This window comes from Gossypium hirsutum, chromosome A04 (genome assembly GCF_007990345.1).
Source record: "Gossypium hirsutum isolate 1008001.06 chromosome A04, Gossypium_hirsutum_v2.1, whole genome shotgun sequence".
NCBI lineage: Eukaryota > Viridiplantae > Streptophyta > Magnoliopsida > Malvales > Malvaceae > Gossypium > Gossypium hirsutum.
The window spans coordinates 57299498-57316771 of record NC_053427.1 but is presented as its reverse complement, the minus strand read 5'-3'; the positions used below and the strand labels follow the sequence as shown (position 1 = coordinate 57316771).

Sequence of the window (17274 nt, the reverse complement as noted above, 5' to 3'; positions counted from 1 at the left end):
AGACAGAATAACAAGTAAAGTCTAGGTGGATTTTTCCTTAGGTATTGTCTTCATTCAATCGGTTTTCGCAAAAGCAATTCCCCAATTCTTTTCGCTGTGAGTTCTTAGTTTAGATAATTAGTTAATTAAAACAAAACCTCTTTATTCTTAGGCTAGATAATAAAAAGACAGTCACTACTAGTACTTTTAGTTCCTTTGGGTTCGACAATCCGGTCTTGCTAAAACTATACTACTGTTCGATAGGTACACTTGCCTACATCGCGATAATAGTTAGTTCAAGAATGAGTAATTATAAATATTTAAAACCTATCATGAAATAACGCGATCAAGTTGAATTAAAGGAATTAGCCCTTCTTTTTGTACCCACAAAATTTTGATGGAAGATGAATACAAACCGTGTGTGCAAGCTCAAAGACGTCTAAACCCCAACATGAAGGAAGTTGTAAAAGCCGAGGTAATTAAACTTCTAGATGCTGGAATTATTTATCCTATTTTTGACAGTTCTTGGGTAAGTCCAGTGCAGGTTGTCCCCAAGAAAGGAGGCATGACGGTTGTGACCAACGAGAAGAATGAATTAATCCCAACAAGAACAGTCACAGGATGGAGAGTTTGCATAGACTATAGGAAACTAAATGATGCCATAAGAAAAGATCACTTCCCCTTTCCATTCATTGACCAAATGTTGGAAAGATTATCCGGACACATGTATTACTGCTTTCTAGACAGACTCTCTAGTTACTTGCAAATCCCAATAGCTCCTGAAGATCAAGAAAAAACGACATTCACATGCTCATATGGTACGTTCGCTTATCGTAGAATGCCTTTTGGATTATGTAATTCTCCTACCACTTTTCAGCGTTGTATGATGGCCAATTCGATGAACTCGTGGAAGATATCATGGAAGTCTTCATGGATGATTTTTCAGTATTCGGTAACTCTTTCCATCTCTGCCTTAAAATTTTAAAACGAGTTTTAATAAGATGTGAGGAAACAAACCTTGTGCTTAACTAGGAGAAATGTCACTTTATGGTTTAAGAAGGTATTGTATTAGGGAAAAAAATTTCTAGTAAAGGGATTGAGGTGGATTAATCTAAAATAGAAACAATCAAAAAATTACCACCCCCTGGTTCGATTAAGGCTATTAGGAGTTTTTTTAGGACATGCTGGTTTTATAGAAGATTTATTAAGGATTTTTCTAAAATAGCTAAGCCTTTGACTAAATTGCTAGAAAAAGATATACCTTTTAACTTCGATCAAGAATGTTTAGAAGCATTTAATACTTTAAAGGATAAATTAATTAATGCTCCAATCATAATTGCCCCTGATTGGAACTTGCCATTTGAACTAATGTGTAATGCGAGTGACTCTGCAGTAGGTGCAGTATTAGGACAACGCCAGCAAAACCTTAACGGCTGCACAAGAAAACTATACTACTACGGAAAAAGAGTTGCTAGCTGTGGTTTTTGCATTTGATAAATTTCGATTATATCTCACATTGTCTAAAGTTGTTATTTACATTGACCATTCCGCCCTTCGCTACCTTTTAACTAAAACCGATGCAAAACCTCAACTCATTCGATGGATTCTCCTATTGCAGGAATTCGACTTGGAGATTTAGGATAAGAAAGGGGCTAAAAATCTCGCGGCTGATCATCTATCCAGGCTCGAGAAATCCAATACTAGAGAACTAGATGACATTGATATAAATGATTTGTTCCCTGAAGAACAATTTTTCGCTATATCTAACTTCAAGGTACCTTAGTTTGCAGACATCGCAAATTTTTTAGCCACTAACATTATCCCAAAAGGGTTAACACACCAGCAAAAGAAGCGATTCTTTAATGATGTGAAAAACTACTTTTGGGATGATCCATTTCTGTTTCGCAGATGTGCAAATCAAGTCATCAGAAGATGCGTTACAGGAAATATCAAAATTATTGGAACATTGCCACTCAGGGCTAATCGGAGGACACTATAGTGGAACTAAGACTGCACACAAAATACTTGAATTAGGTTTTTATTGGCCTTCGTTATTCAAAGACGCTATCAGGTATGTTACTTCATGTGACAAATGCCAACGGACAGGTAACATATCTAAACGTGATGAAATGCCTTAAAACTATATGCTTTCATGTGAAATATTTGACGTTTGGGGTATCGATTTCATGGGCCCATTCCCCAGTTCATTTAGGAATAAATACATCTTAGTAGCAGCTAACTACATGTCTAAATGGGTAGAAGCCCAAGCTCTACCTTCTAATGATACTAGAGTGGTAGTACGTTTCCTTAAAAAACTCTTCTCAAGATTTGGAACACCTAGAGCAATTATCAGTGACAGGGGCACTCATTTTTGTAATACCCAATTTGAAAAAATCCTTAAGAAATACGGAGTTCATCATAGAATAGCCACCCCATACCATCCTCAAACTAATGGACAAGTTGAAGTAGCAAACCGAGAACTCAAACGGATCCTTGAAAAAATAGTAGAATCAAACAGAAAAGACTGGGCAACAAAAGTAGACGATGCCTTATGAGCTTACAGAGCAGCTTTTAAGACTCCCATAGGAACATCACCTTACAGACTTGTTTATGGAAAAAATTTTCATCTACATTCGAACTAGAGCATAAAGCTGTTTGGGCTATTAAATTTCTAAACATTGATGCCGAACTTGTAGGAAAAAATAGGTTGATGCAGCTGAACGAGCTTGATGAATGGCGAGCCAATGCATACGAAAATTCATGCCTATACAAGGAAGCAGCAAAGCGGCGCCATGACGTTCGTTTAGAGCAACGAAAACAATTTGAAGTTGGAGATCTCGTCTTACTATACAACTCAATACTCAAATTGTTTCCTAGGAAACTAAAATCACGATGGTCAGGACCGTTCGTAATTCAATCTATTCTTTCATATGGCACAATAGAGGTAAGTCACCCATCATATGGTACTTTCAAAGTAAATGGACACCGTTTCAAAATTTATAATGGGGAGAATTTTAAAGTCAATGGAGAGGAGCTACGACTCCACAAATCGCCCTGAATAAACCAACAAGGTAACAGTCGAGCTTAGACTATAAACAAGCACTTCTCGGGAGGCAACCCGAATCCTAACAGTTTTAAATTATTTAGATTTCAAGTTTTAAACATTTAGGTCACTAACAGAGTACTTAAAGCACAGGTTCCCAACTCCACACGGCCTAGAACACGGCCGTGCTTAAGGCCAGGTGACCAACACGGAATATGGCCGTGTAGAAATAGGGTAGAAGATTTCCCCAAACACGGGCTGCAATAAAACGACACGGCCGTGGAACATGGCCGTGGTCGAATCTGCCAAATAAACACGGGCATGCGACACGCCCGTGTCTAGCACCCGTGGACAACACTGCCAGAATGAAACGGGCGTGCGCCAACCTACACAACCGTGGGAGAAGCGAACCACGCTAGACACGGTCGTACGACACGATCTTGTAGCCACACGGCCTATACACACGGGCATGCGAGAAGACCGTGTGACGACATCACAATTCGCGACGAACACGGATAGGACACGAACAACACGGGCGTGTGCACCGGCCGTGCTACTTGAAAAATTAGAATAATTATCTTATTTTATTTTCTTTTTCTTTCATTAAGTTTTTAAGACTTATTTTTTTTAAGATTCATTTGTTTTCCTTTTTTAAAAAACTGGCTTACCTTCATAGTCAAGCTTGCCATCCAGAATTATCTCCAATACTCGATCTCGTCAATCTAAGATATCATCCGTTCTTAATACAGGAAGTTTCACTTCTCTTCCCATCTTATTTTTATACTCTAATATCTATCTTTGTACATTGAGGGAAATGTACATCTTAAGTGTGGGGGTATTTATTTCAGTATCAGAAAAATCCTTAAATAATCATCTTGTTCTCTTGAAAAACTCTCATATCATATTTAGAATAAATTTTAATTGATTTATGATTTTGATTGATATATCTTGAATTAAAACATAGGCCTTTATGAATTGATTGTTTAAACTTTAAGACATTAAAGAATCAAGCATGATAAGTTGATTTTTAAGAATTTAAAATTATAGGTTGTTTCCCCAAGTCTAGGTATTACTTTGAGTTGGAATTCACGAGTCTAAACATCAAAAAGCCATAAGTTTTGTGAGAATTTTGAGCCTTTTGAGCATCTATTAATTCTTTCATGCTCACTTTTATCATTGCTTTAAGTGCGTCAGTATTGAACTGTTATTCTAGAACTTGCTTGATTATACATGTCGAGACCACACCATTTGATTTGATATGTCAAAATGATTAAGGTACTTAGGATTAACCCACTCATGCCATGAAAAGCCTACCTTCACGATTAACCCCTAGTAAACCCTCTTGAGCCTAACAAGCCATTTCTTATATTACCCTTAATATTAACCTTTAACCCATTATTGTTGAAATCCCTTAAATTAATCCCTATTTTTGTCCAGATTTGAGTTGAATGGATTGCCTATCTATGTTTTGTTCTTGACAATTAGTCTATATTATTTTAACTTGTTCTTAAAAAAAAACTATGTACACATATCTGTAATTTCATTTTCTAAGAAGAAGCTCTGTTGTACGCAAGTAAAGATTAGCTCTTTTTCTAGTTAGGTAATTTTTCAATTCAATCACGATTCTAACCATTTCTTTCAGCTTGTGACCACACCCCCTAACCAAGCCTCGTTACAACCCTCTAAAGACCTTTTGATTGATGTATCATCTTAAATTATAGTGGTGGAGATTTGATTTTCATGCAAGCCTATGCTAATGACTTTTCATTATTGACTATTGAGTGTTTCATTTATTGTCCTTAAACACCTCGAGTGATTTGAGTGAATCTTTAGTGAGGATGTGAAACTCTATGATATTATGAATCAAAGGTAATTACTTAGATGCGGAGAAACACCTATGTTTGCATGATTAAAAACTCAACTTGGAATGTTTGAAACTTTTATGTTCTTCTTAGTTGAATTCCCAATGTATGATTACCTATAGATTATTCTGAGATATTATTGATAGGAATTGTAAGTTGAGAAGAATTTATTTTGATTATGAGTTGAGAATTTTGCTTGGGGACAAGCAAACACTTAAGTGTGGGGGTATCTGATAAACCGTAAATTATACATATTTTGACCCCATATTTAATGAATTTTATGGATGATTTCTCATTAGAATTGGTGAATTTGATGCTCCTAATGCTTTAATTTCATGTTTTATACTTAGAAGAGCATAGGAGAGCCAAAGGAACGAGAAATGGGCCAAAAATAGTGAAAATGGGCCAAAGTACGAAATCAACACGGCCTGGACCTCCTCATACGGGTAGACCACACGGCTGTGTCAATCTGGCAGAATTGAAGCACGATTCACATGGGTATATAACACGTTCGTGCCATTTTAACAAGCTCTAACACAGCCTAAAATAATTGCACACAGGCGTGTCCCTGCTGAGCCCAAGTTAAGTCCAATTCGGAAAAGGCCACTTTTGAAGGCTTCTAGGCATTCCAAAGCCTATAAATACACCCTAGAGGAGGAAGAAAAAGGAGACAGAGAAGAGGGGATAAGGAATTACTCTAAGGAAGTCGATTGATCCATCTCAGAAGCCGGAGTCATCGTCAAGACTGAAGATCCCTCCTCAATTTCCCTTCAAGAGTTTTGGGTTTTCTTTATGTTTTGTATTCTTTATTCTTCTGAGATGTTTTTGTATTTAGTTATGAACTAAAACCCCTAAATACCTAAGGGGAACGAAACCTAAGACGAACCTTGTTATTATTTTCTGAATCGTATGATAAATATTTAACTTGTTCATAATTATGTGTTCTTAATTCTTGTTTTGATATCCCAAGATAATGATTCAAGACATGCTCTTATTCAGAGGAGAAATAGACCCTATCTAATAGTACATTTCTCATAATTAAGCGGAGTTGATTGCGCGCCTAGAAATAGGGTGACAAGATTTTGCCGGATTAGGGTGAAACCTAATAAGGGGATCCATAGATTGAGTTAATGCAACCCTAGAGTGTTAATTTGAGAAAAGTCTCGGTTATTCAATCTAGGGATTAGATGTTATTAGTCTTGAATAGGGATAATAACATAACTTAGGAATCTCTACGGAACAAGTTGAATGAATAAATCGTCCGATTCGGAGCCAGAATAACAAGTAAAGTCTAGGTGGATTTTTCCTTAGGTATTGTCTTCATTCAATCGATTTTCCCAAAAGCAATTCCCCAATTCTTTTCTCTATGAGTTCTTAGTTTAGATAATTAGTTAATTAAAACAACACCTCTTTATTCTTAGGCTAGATAATAAAAAGACAGTCATTACTAGTACTTTTAGTTCCTTTGGGTTCGACAATCCGGTCTTGCTAAAACTATACTACTGTTCGATAGGTACACTTGCCTACATCACGATAATAGTTAGTTCAAGAATGAGTAATTACAAATATTTAAAACCTATCACGAAATAACGTGATCACCTAACTTTAACTGAGCCCCATTACAACCTTATAAAAGACTTATTGATTTGATGATTATGTCACCTACCTTAGTGGAGAGGAAGTACTAAGTTCAACATATGAGATCACAAATAAGCCTTATGATTGTTTGCTTGATTGATAAGAAATTATGCTGAATGAAGAATGTTATCTATGGCTGTGACATACATACAAACTATGATTCATGTTGGCATATTTTGAAACTTAGTATAAAATTCTATAAATGTTTGCATATCAATTACTTGTTAATAAAGAAGATCTATCAACATGAAGTTATTAATGCATGATTATGGGACAAAGATTGATGCTGCTTGCACAGTTAGCAATTTTGCCTTAGCAAGACCTTTTTGCCGTGCATAAACATTAATCAGGATGAGAAATGATTTAAGTTTAGGGTGTGTAAACTGAAAAATATATAGGATTTTTCCTATGTAATTTATCGGCTTTTTACATATATTCATTGTTAAAACTAAGTAATTGTTTAATAAATTAATGAAATAGGTGAAAATATGAAATTAGGACATGGAAATTATTAAAATGTGATTTTATGCTTTATTATATAGTTTTCATGCATAAAATGGCTTATTTTATATTGATTTGAACATATTACATTTTTTAAGACATAAAATGGGCCATGCATGATTAAATTAAATAATAAAATATAAAATTATAATTAATAAATCATTTTAAATATTTCATTAATAATTTCGGTTTAATTAATTATTTAAATTAGATAAATTTTATTCTTTGGTCCCTTAACTTATTGATTTATCTTGGGCAGGTCTAATGGCTTTGTTGGATTACAAAAACCATCCAAATTGAAGACCAAGTCAACCCAAATTTGGCTACACATGGTTGTCCTCTTAAACCACTTTTTGGTTTAATTACACAAGGTCCTTGCATTGTTGAAGAAATTAGAGATTTGCCCGAAAATTTACATTTCACCAAGTCTCAGTCTTGAGTTATTATGTCATTTAATTTGCTTAAAAATCAAGCAAAATTCAACTCAAATTCCATTAATTACGACCGACCACTCATGGAAGAAGTTTGAAGAGACTAAACCCAGCTATTTTCAGCAAACTACCCACCTCTCTTCACCTATAAATAAGACCCCTTCATTCCCTCATTCATCATCCCTCATCCATCATCATTCTCTCTATCCTCTCAATCCTCTTTAGCATTTTCCATTTCCCATGCCTAGCATCATCTCTTCATAGAGATTTTATAAATTAAGCATCTTAAGCAACCCTTGGTCGACCACCTTGGAGAGCCATCAGTAAAGGAGCAAAGCAAAGGAGTGAAGGAGCCTCGTCAGTCAGAGTCTCGGGTGACAGCCACTCTAATTTGGGTTTAATCTTAATCTTTCTTTTCTTTAATTTAATCTGAAAATGTTTTCTATGTGTTCTTTGTTCTTGTTTACAACAATGTTAGCTTAATTTTAAGCTAGGGTGATTGCTTTGATTAAGTAATATTTATTTGATTCATGCCTATAATGTTTGTCCCTCAATCGATCATGTTTTCAATTAAAATCAAGTCTATATTTTGTTTATATGTGATTGAAATGCACCTGAATTAGCTGAGTGATCCTAACTAGCCAAAGGCTAGTGGATGCATAATTGAAATGTGCATGCTCAATTTAGATCCTAACCCGATTAAATTGCAGGTTGCATAACAACTCTAACAAAGCTCTGTTACTTGCATAGTTTTTAAATTTGTGTGATTAAACTATTTCAAACCTAACACGTCCCTGTTACCTCACACGAATGCTAAGTAAGGAATAGTAAAATGCGTATTTACTAAGCAAAGGATTCTGAAAGCACCTTATGTGGTTTCGAAACTCATAAAAGATCAAGTTGCCATGGAATGTTTTTCCGAATGTTATTAAGCATGTTGATAATAAATTGACTTTAATTAAAGTAATTTTCCTAGTTTATTTATGTTATAATTGTTGCAAATTGTGTTTAATTTTGCTAAAATCTATTTCATTCATATAGTTTGCATACTTAGGATAATTTGCATTAGGGATCATTGCATTTAGTTTAATATATTTTAATCTTCACTTCTCAACTATATTATGTTTTTATTTACCAAGTTGTTAGTATAATTTTACAATTAAGTGATTTAACACAAATACAATCCCTGTAGAGATGATAACTCGATACTTACTTATTACTTGATAATAACTGTGTGCACTTGGACAAACCTATGCGTTACAGTATTTTACAATAATCTCTTCTAGGTAAGTCATATGTTCTGTTATTCTCAGAGAATACATATGTAACTGTTCATGTTCAGGTAAAATAATTATCATAGAGAAAGGCTGGCCAATTATAATACTAGATGAAAATTATTGTAAGTTTGGTTGATTCGTGAGTGGTATTGCTCTATCTTTCTTGGTAATTGTAACATCCTTAACCCGTATCCGTTGTCGGAATAGGGTTATGAGGCATTACCAAAAATCACACACAATTCACATTCATAATCAAAATTTATTCAAATTAATCACATTATCCCTTGTAAGGTTCTACGAGACCTTAAAACATGCTTAGAAGTGGTTCGGGACTAAATTGAAACATTCACAAACCTTGGGAAACATAGAAAATTTTCATAAATATAAGGGTCACACGCCCGTGTGAACAGGCCATGTGCCTCACACGGGTACCAGACGCACCCATGTCACAGACCGTGTGAAAACAGGGCATACATCTGACTTGTACCACACGACTGAAGACACGCTTGTGTGCCAAACCGTGTGAAATTTAAGGGGGTTACTGACTTGGGTCATACGGCCAACCACGCGCCCATGTCCCAGCCCGTGTACCATACATGGCCAGTAGACACGCCAGTGTGTCTAGGTCATGTCTAAACTGTAGGGTATACTGACTTTAATTTGAAGGGTACCCCAGGGGACACTCAGCCGTGCAACATGACTGTGTGTCGCACACGGCGGAGACACACGCCCATGTCTCTGCCCGTGTGGACAAAAATAGGCTATTTGCAAAGCCAATTTGCCATCCTAACCACAAGCATACATAGCAACCAAATAGCACCTTTTCAATGCATCTTTAAGCGACCAAAACCTACAAAATCATACTCATATCATTACATCTATTCGTAACCATTCAACCTCTCAACTACATATTCAAAACATACCAAAATAATGTACCATAATCATCACACTTTATCTCATTTCCAATTACAATAATTCATCAACCTATCATCCATTTCAAGTTACTTAATAAACCATATGATCATCTCAAATTCAAGCCACAATATGCCAATTTCCCAACATTATTACCATAATTAATAACCAATCAAAGAACAATAATTCCAAACAATCCAACACTTAGAATATATTATACAATTCATATATCATTTATCAAGCATATAATTCAAGCCAACTTCAATGGTCATATACTAACATTTACAAGCCAAATCACATGGCTAAAATCACAACTAAAAAATATACCGAAATGACACCAGTCTATACATGCCTATACCATAAATTCAAAGCTTTTAAAAATACCAACGAGATGATCGATAGTGCGATGATGCTTCTCGACGATCCCAGAGTCCGAGTTAGCTTCAATGATCTATAAAAACATGAAAAGAGCACACAAAGTTAGCTTTAAGAGCTTAGTAAGCCAAATACAAATAATCACAACACATGAGATAGACTTAAACCAATTCATCCATAGAAAGATCACACAAATCACAATTTCACTTCATCAATCACATCTAGTTCACTTACATATAATCGCATTTCATTCTCTTATAATTCACCTGTCATCATTTACAACATACTCACCTTTCATTTTTGAATGACATGTACATTTTATACGTACTTGAATCTGATACTCATTCGCATATTAATTTCTTTCTCAATAATGCCCGTTGAACCGTTTGGAATCGATAAGGATACTCGAATAACTCGTAAAACTCGTACATTGCCATATCCTAGATATGGTCTTACATGTTATCAAATATCGATGCCACTGTCCCAGATAAGGCTTTATACGAAATTATATATGATGTCAATGTGCCAAACATGGTCTTACACAATATCACATCTCAGAATCCTATGTCATGACATATTTATCCTGTTCTATTCATATGGTTCATACGGGACTTTCAGACGTCGTAACACTATCGATGCTTTCTAATTCCACATATTCATCTTCCAAGGGTATTCGTTACATTTCAATATCATATAAGCATGAATAAATTAATTCAAATACATTTATTTGCATATAAACTTACCTCGTAGTCGGAATAGACGGACGGAATCGACTATTCGTCAACTTTTATTTTTCCTCGATCTTGATTCGATTTCTTTCTTTTAGGATCTATATGTATTCAAAATTAATCTATTTAATCACCAATTGAAACAAGTTCATCCACAAACACATAATTTAACCAATTTGCACTTTGGCCCTAAACTTTTACATTTATTACAATTTAGTCCTTATTTCAAAAAATCACAAATTACACAATTTTTTTCTAATTTCATGCTAGCTGAATTTCATATAGCTTCATATCATCCCATATTTTCATTTATTTCACACATTTGACAATACATTTTACACTTTTCTCAATTTAATCTCTATTTGACATTTTTGTCAAAAATCACTTAACAAAACTTTAATATCTAACATCAAGCTTTCATAATTCATTAACAATCATTCAAAAGCTCAAGAATTCATCAATGGAACTCACAAATTCATCAACAAATTTTGAAATTAAGGTATGGGCTAGCTAGTACTCAAAGCAACGATCACAAAAATATAGAAATCATTAAAAACCGAGCAAAATACATACATCAATTAAGCTTATCAATGGCCGAACCCTAGAAATATGAAAAATGGTTTCTTTCTTCTTTAATTTAGGCTAAGTATGATGAATGATGAAACAAAATTTGATTTTGTTTTAATTATAATAACTTAATAATCAAATTACCATTTTATCCATTAATTAAAAATTACCAAAATTCATGATATAATGCCCATTAATGTCCATTAACATTATCAATAGGTTAATAACATCATAAGGACCTCATAAATAACAAACCATAGCAAATAAACACTTTTAACTTATAGCATGCCACTTTTGCATTTTACGTGATTAAGTCCTTTTTTTCTTAAATTGAGCTATTAAATGATAAAATTAGCTCACGAAATTTTCACACATACATGTTCATATGCTGTAAACACATAAAATAATATTAAAATAATTTTACGACCTCAATTTTTTGGTCCCAAAACCACTGTTCCAATTTAACTAAAACTAGGTTTTACAACTCTCCCCCATTAGGGATTTTCGTCCCCGAAAATCTTACCAATGAATAGGTTTGGATATTGCTCTCTCATAGCATCTTCGGGCTCCCACGTAGCTTCTTCGACCCCATCACAATGCCATAAGACTTTCACTAATGAAATTTTCTTATTTCTCAATTCTTTAACCTCGTGATCTAAAACTCGAATTGGTTCCTCTTCATATGTCATATCAAATTGAATCTCAATCTCCGAGGGGAAAATCACATGCGAGGGATTTGATCTGTATTCTCAAAGCATCGATACATGAAATACATTATGGATCTTTTTCGAAATCAGGTGGCAACGACAATCTATAAGCAATCTACCCGATACGCTCGATAATCTCATACGGCCCAATAAATCTTGGACTTAATTCGCCTTTACGACCGAATCAGAGTATTTTCTTCCATGGAGAAACTTTCAAAAACACTTTATCCCCAATCTGAAATTCAATATCTTTCTGTTTCAAGTCTGCATATGATTTCTGACGATCTAACGCTGCTTTCAGACTTTCACGAATCACTTTTACTTTCTATTTAGTCTTTTTGATCAAATTAACCCTGTGTATCTTATTCTCACTAAGCTCAGTCCAATATAAAGGTGTTCGGCATTTGCGACCATATAAAGCTTCATAATTTGCCATTTTTATACTCGATTGAAAGCTATTATTAATCGCAAATTCAATCAATGGAAAATATCGTTCCCATGTACCTTCAAATTCAAGAATGCAACATCTCAACATATCCTTGAGTATCTGAATAATCCGCTCGAATTGACCATCTGTTTGCTGATGAAAAGCAGTACTAAAGTGTAGCTTTGTACCCAATACATCTTGTAGTTTCTTCCAGAAATACGATGTGAACCTCGGATCTTTATCCGGAACAATATAAATAGGTATTTCGTGCAATCTCACAACCTGGAAAATGTACAACTCATCTAACTTGTCGAGCGAAAAATCCGTATGCACAGGAATGAAATGAGCTGATTTTGTTAGTCTGTCAGCAACCACCCATATCGCATCTTTCTTACTTGGAGACAGGGCCAAACCTAATACAAAATCCATTGTGATTCTGTCCCATTTCCACTCAGGAATCATAATTGGTTGTAGTAACCCAAATAGTACCTAATGCTCAGCTTTGACTTGCTGGCAGATTAAACATTTCGAAACAAATTTTGAGATACCACGCTTCATACCAGGCCACTAGTGAAGCCATTTCAGATCGTTATACATTTCCATACTTCCCGGATGTACAGATAACGGACTATTATGAGATTCTTCAAAATCATCTTAAGCAAATCTGAGTTTCTCGGAACACATATTTGGCCTCTGAATCTGAAACAATCATAAGCATCAACTCGAAACTCTTAATTAGAATTCAAATCACATTAGGCTCTTTTAGCTAACAATTCATTATCAAATTTTGAGCTTCACAAATCTGTTGTAAAAACAACGGTCTCGCTTTCAACTCAGTTACAATCGAGCCATAATAGGAAAGAGTCATCTGAGTATTCATCGCACGAAGTGCAAACAAAGATTTCTAACTTAAAGCATCAGCCACAACATTAGCCTTTCCCGAATGGTAGTCAATCACTAACTCATAATCTTCCAACAATTCCAACCATCTTCGTTGTTGCAAATTCAGATCTTTCTGAGTCACTAATTATTTTAAGCTCTTGTGATCAAAATAAACATGACATTTTTCACTGAACAAATAGTGGCGCCAAATTTTTAACGCCAACACAATAGCTACTAATTCCAAATCGTGTGTCGGGTAGTTCTTTTCATGCGGCTTTAATTGTCTTGAAGCATAAGCTATGACTTTACCTTCCTTCATTAAAACACAGCCTAGACCATTCAACGATGCATCGCTGTAAATTACAAATTCTTTACCAGATTCTGGCTGAACTAACACTGGAGCTTCAGTTAATAAAGTTTTTAGTTGATCAAAACTTTTCTGACATTTTCTAACCATTCAAACTTAACATCTTTTTGAAGTAATCTTCTCAATGGAGTTACAATCATTGAGAAACCTTTTACGAATAGTTCGCCTCATGCGTCTTAAGATGATGAGACACATATGCCACTACCTTACCCTCTTGCATCAGCACACACCCTAAGCCAACATGTGATGCATCACTGTAGACAGTAAATTCCTTCCTAGATTCTGGCTGTATTAAGACAGTGGCCTCAGTTAGAACTTCCTTCAACTTCTCAAAACTCTCCCGCTGCTTATTAGTCCAGTTAAACGGTACCCCTTTACGCAACAACTTAGTCAGAGGTGTAGTAATCAATGAAAACCCCTCAACAAACCGTCTATAATACCCTGCCAGACCCAGAAAACTCCAATCTCAGATACCGGCTTAGGCTGCTTCCAATCCAAAACAGCTTCAATTTTCTGATGATCAACCCTAATCCCCTCGGCAGATACCACATGTCCTAGAAATGTTACCTCTCGTAACCAAAATTCACACTTGCTGAACTTAGCATACAATTGTTTCTCCTTCAGAATCTACAGAACAAATCAGAGATGTGCATCATGTTCATCTTCAATTCTCAAATAGACCAAAATATCATCTATAAACACCACTTCGAACTAATCCAGATACGGCTGGAACACTCAGTTCATCAATTCCATGAAAGCCGCTAGTGCATTTGTCAGTCCAAACGACATCACTAGGAACTCGTAATGACCATAACGAGTCCTAAACACTGTCTTATAAACATCAGTCTCCCTCGTAATGACCATAACGAGTCTTAAACATTGTTTTATAAACATCAGTCTCCTTGACCCTCAGTTGATGGTACCCCAATTGGAGATCAATATTAGAGAAGACCGAAGCTCCTCGGAATTGGTCGAATAAATCATCTATCCTCGGTAGGGGGTACTTATTCTTAATAGTCAATTTATTCAGTTGCCGATATTCGATGCACACTCACATGGATCCATCCTTCTTTTTCACAAATAAAATCGGTGCTCCCCACGGAGACACACTAGGGCGGATGAACCCTCGGTCCAGCAATTCCATCTAAGCTTTAAGCTCCAGAAGCTCCTTCAGTGCCATTCTATAAGGGGCGATAGACACCGGAGCTATACTAGGCAAGAGCTTTATCCCAAACTCAACTTCGTAGTAGGGTGGTAACCCAGGCAGTTCATGGGGAAAAACATCAAAAAAATCCTTAACCGTTTTGATATCTTTAATAGAAGGAACCTCAAAATCAAAAACACTGATATAGGCTAGATATGCCTCACAACCCTTGCAAACCAACTTCTCAGCTTTAAGTGCATAAATCACATTTGACAGATAATTCCGATGCTCCCCAATCACAACTACCTCATCACCCTTTTCAATTTTCAGTACCACCGGCTTTGCAGCACAGTCTAAATTCACCTGATGCTTAACTAGCCATACCATGCCTAATATTAAGTCGAATTCTCCAAAAGGGAGTTCCATTAAATCTACCAAAAAGATCACTCCTTGAACCTCTAAGGGTACATTCTTACATAGTTTATTCACCCTCACTGCTGCCCTAATAGACTCAACACTGTAACTTCACTGTAGTGCTTTCAACCATAATACCCAAAGTCTCAGACACAGTGCATGCTATATACAAATACGTAGATCGAACATCAATCAATGCAGTATAAGGTACATTATGGATAAAGAACATACCTTTAATAACATTTATGGTGTCTCCATCCTCTCGGCGACGTGCAGTATAAACTAGTGCTGGCTGGCTGCCTCGCCTCAGTATGACCAGCATCTCTGTCCGATGCTCCACGACTACGACCCATACCATTTCCATCTCTAGCCTAACCACGGCTTTTTAGTGGCTGCTAAACACCTCTCGATGGTTGAATAGTACTGATACCAATAGCTTGCATCTAATCGAGCCTCTGCGGACAGTCTCTGATGCGATGCTTCAAACATCCGTACCTCAAACATGCCCTAACCTTTTCTAGCACTCGCCCTGGTGGTGTCTCCCACAATTAGTACAAGGTTGTAGCCTAAAATCAGCAATAACGGGCCCAAATCTGACTGGCCCATCAACTTTGGCCTTTTTCTTAGGCCTCACAACTGAATTTGAGGGCTCCCAAACCCTCTTGTTCTTTCCCCTGTCGTTCTCATGATTCTGGCGCTCGGCGCGTTTCACATGCTCGTCAATTTTTGCCTTTTCCAGTAACACAGAAAAATCTTGTTCCCTCTATGGAGCTATCAAAACTCGTAAATCATCTCTAAGGCCGTTTTCAAAATGAACACAATGCTCATATTCAGTTGCCACCATCTTACGCGTATAACGACTAAGTCGTAAAAACTCAGACTCATATTCAACTACTGATTTATCCCTTTTGAGTCAAATTCAAAAACTTTCTCCTCCAGGCATCCACATCACTAGTGCCCACATATTTCCCTTGAAATACAGTTTTGAAAAATTCCTAAGTCAACCGGTTAGGCTGAGTACCCTCTTTAACTGTAGGCCACTACTGATAGGCTTCATCTCGTAGCAATGACACCACACCTTTTAGTTTCTGCTCTGGGGTGCAGTCTAGGCCATCCATGATACACTCTGTGGCCTCAATCCAATATTCAGGCACATTAAGGGCAACTTCAGCGATACCCCTAAAGATTTCAGCCCCATTAGACCTGAGTTGTTCCGTCACCGACCCACAGCCCACAGTACCAATATTAGGCCCAACAATCCTTTCCAAATCAGCAACATAGCTTGGGATAGTGCATTGTCCCCATCTGTACGATCGTATGATCCAGTCTCAGTCACAGGTGAAGCCGGTGTCTCTCTAGCTTCATTGTTAGGCATATGACCTAATGCTGACGACGTAGCCCGAGCACCTCTACGGCCTCTGCCACGGCCTCTTGTACCCCTTCCATGAGTACCTCTGGTGCTTATTATCAATTTACATATTATCTGAATTAAAAATTTTATGCATCAGTTTATAGTTACAGTGTTTATTATAGGATATTTTATGAAAAACGTTATTAGTAATTCAGAGTTTTGTTTTCGCAGATCTTAATTTCACTACAGTTTCAGTTTACCCTAAGCAGAGTATTTCAGTAAAGTCTATTGCCTACAATAGTCTCAGTATTAAACAAACAATAGTTTTAGAGAACATACAGAATCGGCACCTAAGACTAGGTAGACCACACATTCAGAAATAATACTTTAAAAATACTTTTCACACTTATAAAATAGGTCTTTTTAAAATTTTATGTTTTTAAAGAAAAACAAATCCATAGCCGAGTTTTGCAACCTCACTCTGAGACCACTAAATGTAACAACCCAAACCCGGCCTAGACTTTATGGCCAAATCTGCGATGTCATGTTGAAGTGTGTCTTGAAAAGTATCCTTCCGCTTGAAAAGTTCGTATTAAATCAAAATCTTTGTAGTAATCTTCTACAACCTTATAGGTATCCTGATCGTTGTGAAAACATCAAGAAGGTATA

The 17274-nt window shown here is 36.1% G+C and overlaps 1 protein-coding gene across 1 annotated transcript; it reads right to left on the bottom strand.

Moving 5' to 3' along the window:
• Positions 1–14840: 14840 nt before the first annotated feature.
• Positions 14841–15618, bottom strand: LOC107947741 (uncharacterized). The gene is made up of 2 exons (XM_016882272.1): positions 15486–15618; positions 14841–15271 (listed from the first exon to the last, which is right to left on the bottom strand). Exons 1-2 carry the CDS (start codon positions 15616–15618, stop codon positions 14841–14843), a joined length of 564 nt encoding a protein of 187 aa, XP_016737761.1.
• Positions 15619–17274: the final 1656 nt, after the last annotated feature.

Bases quoted from the DNA above. Each gene is read 5' to 3' on its own strand.
- LOC107947741 (XM_016882272.1), bottom strand. From the start codon at position 15,618: ATGGAAATGGTATGGGTCGTAGTCGTGGAGCATCGGACAGAGATGCTG. The intron at 15,272-15,485 runs GTATGTTCTTTA...TCTTTTTGGTAG, and splicing joins CACCATAAATGTTATTAAAG to ATTTAATGGAACTCCCTTTT.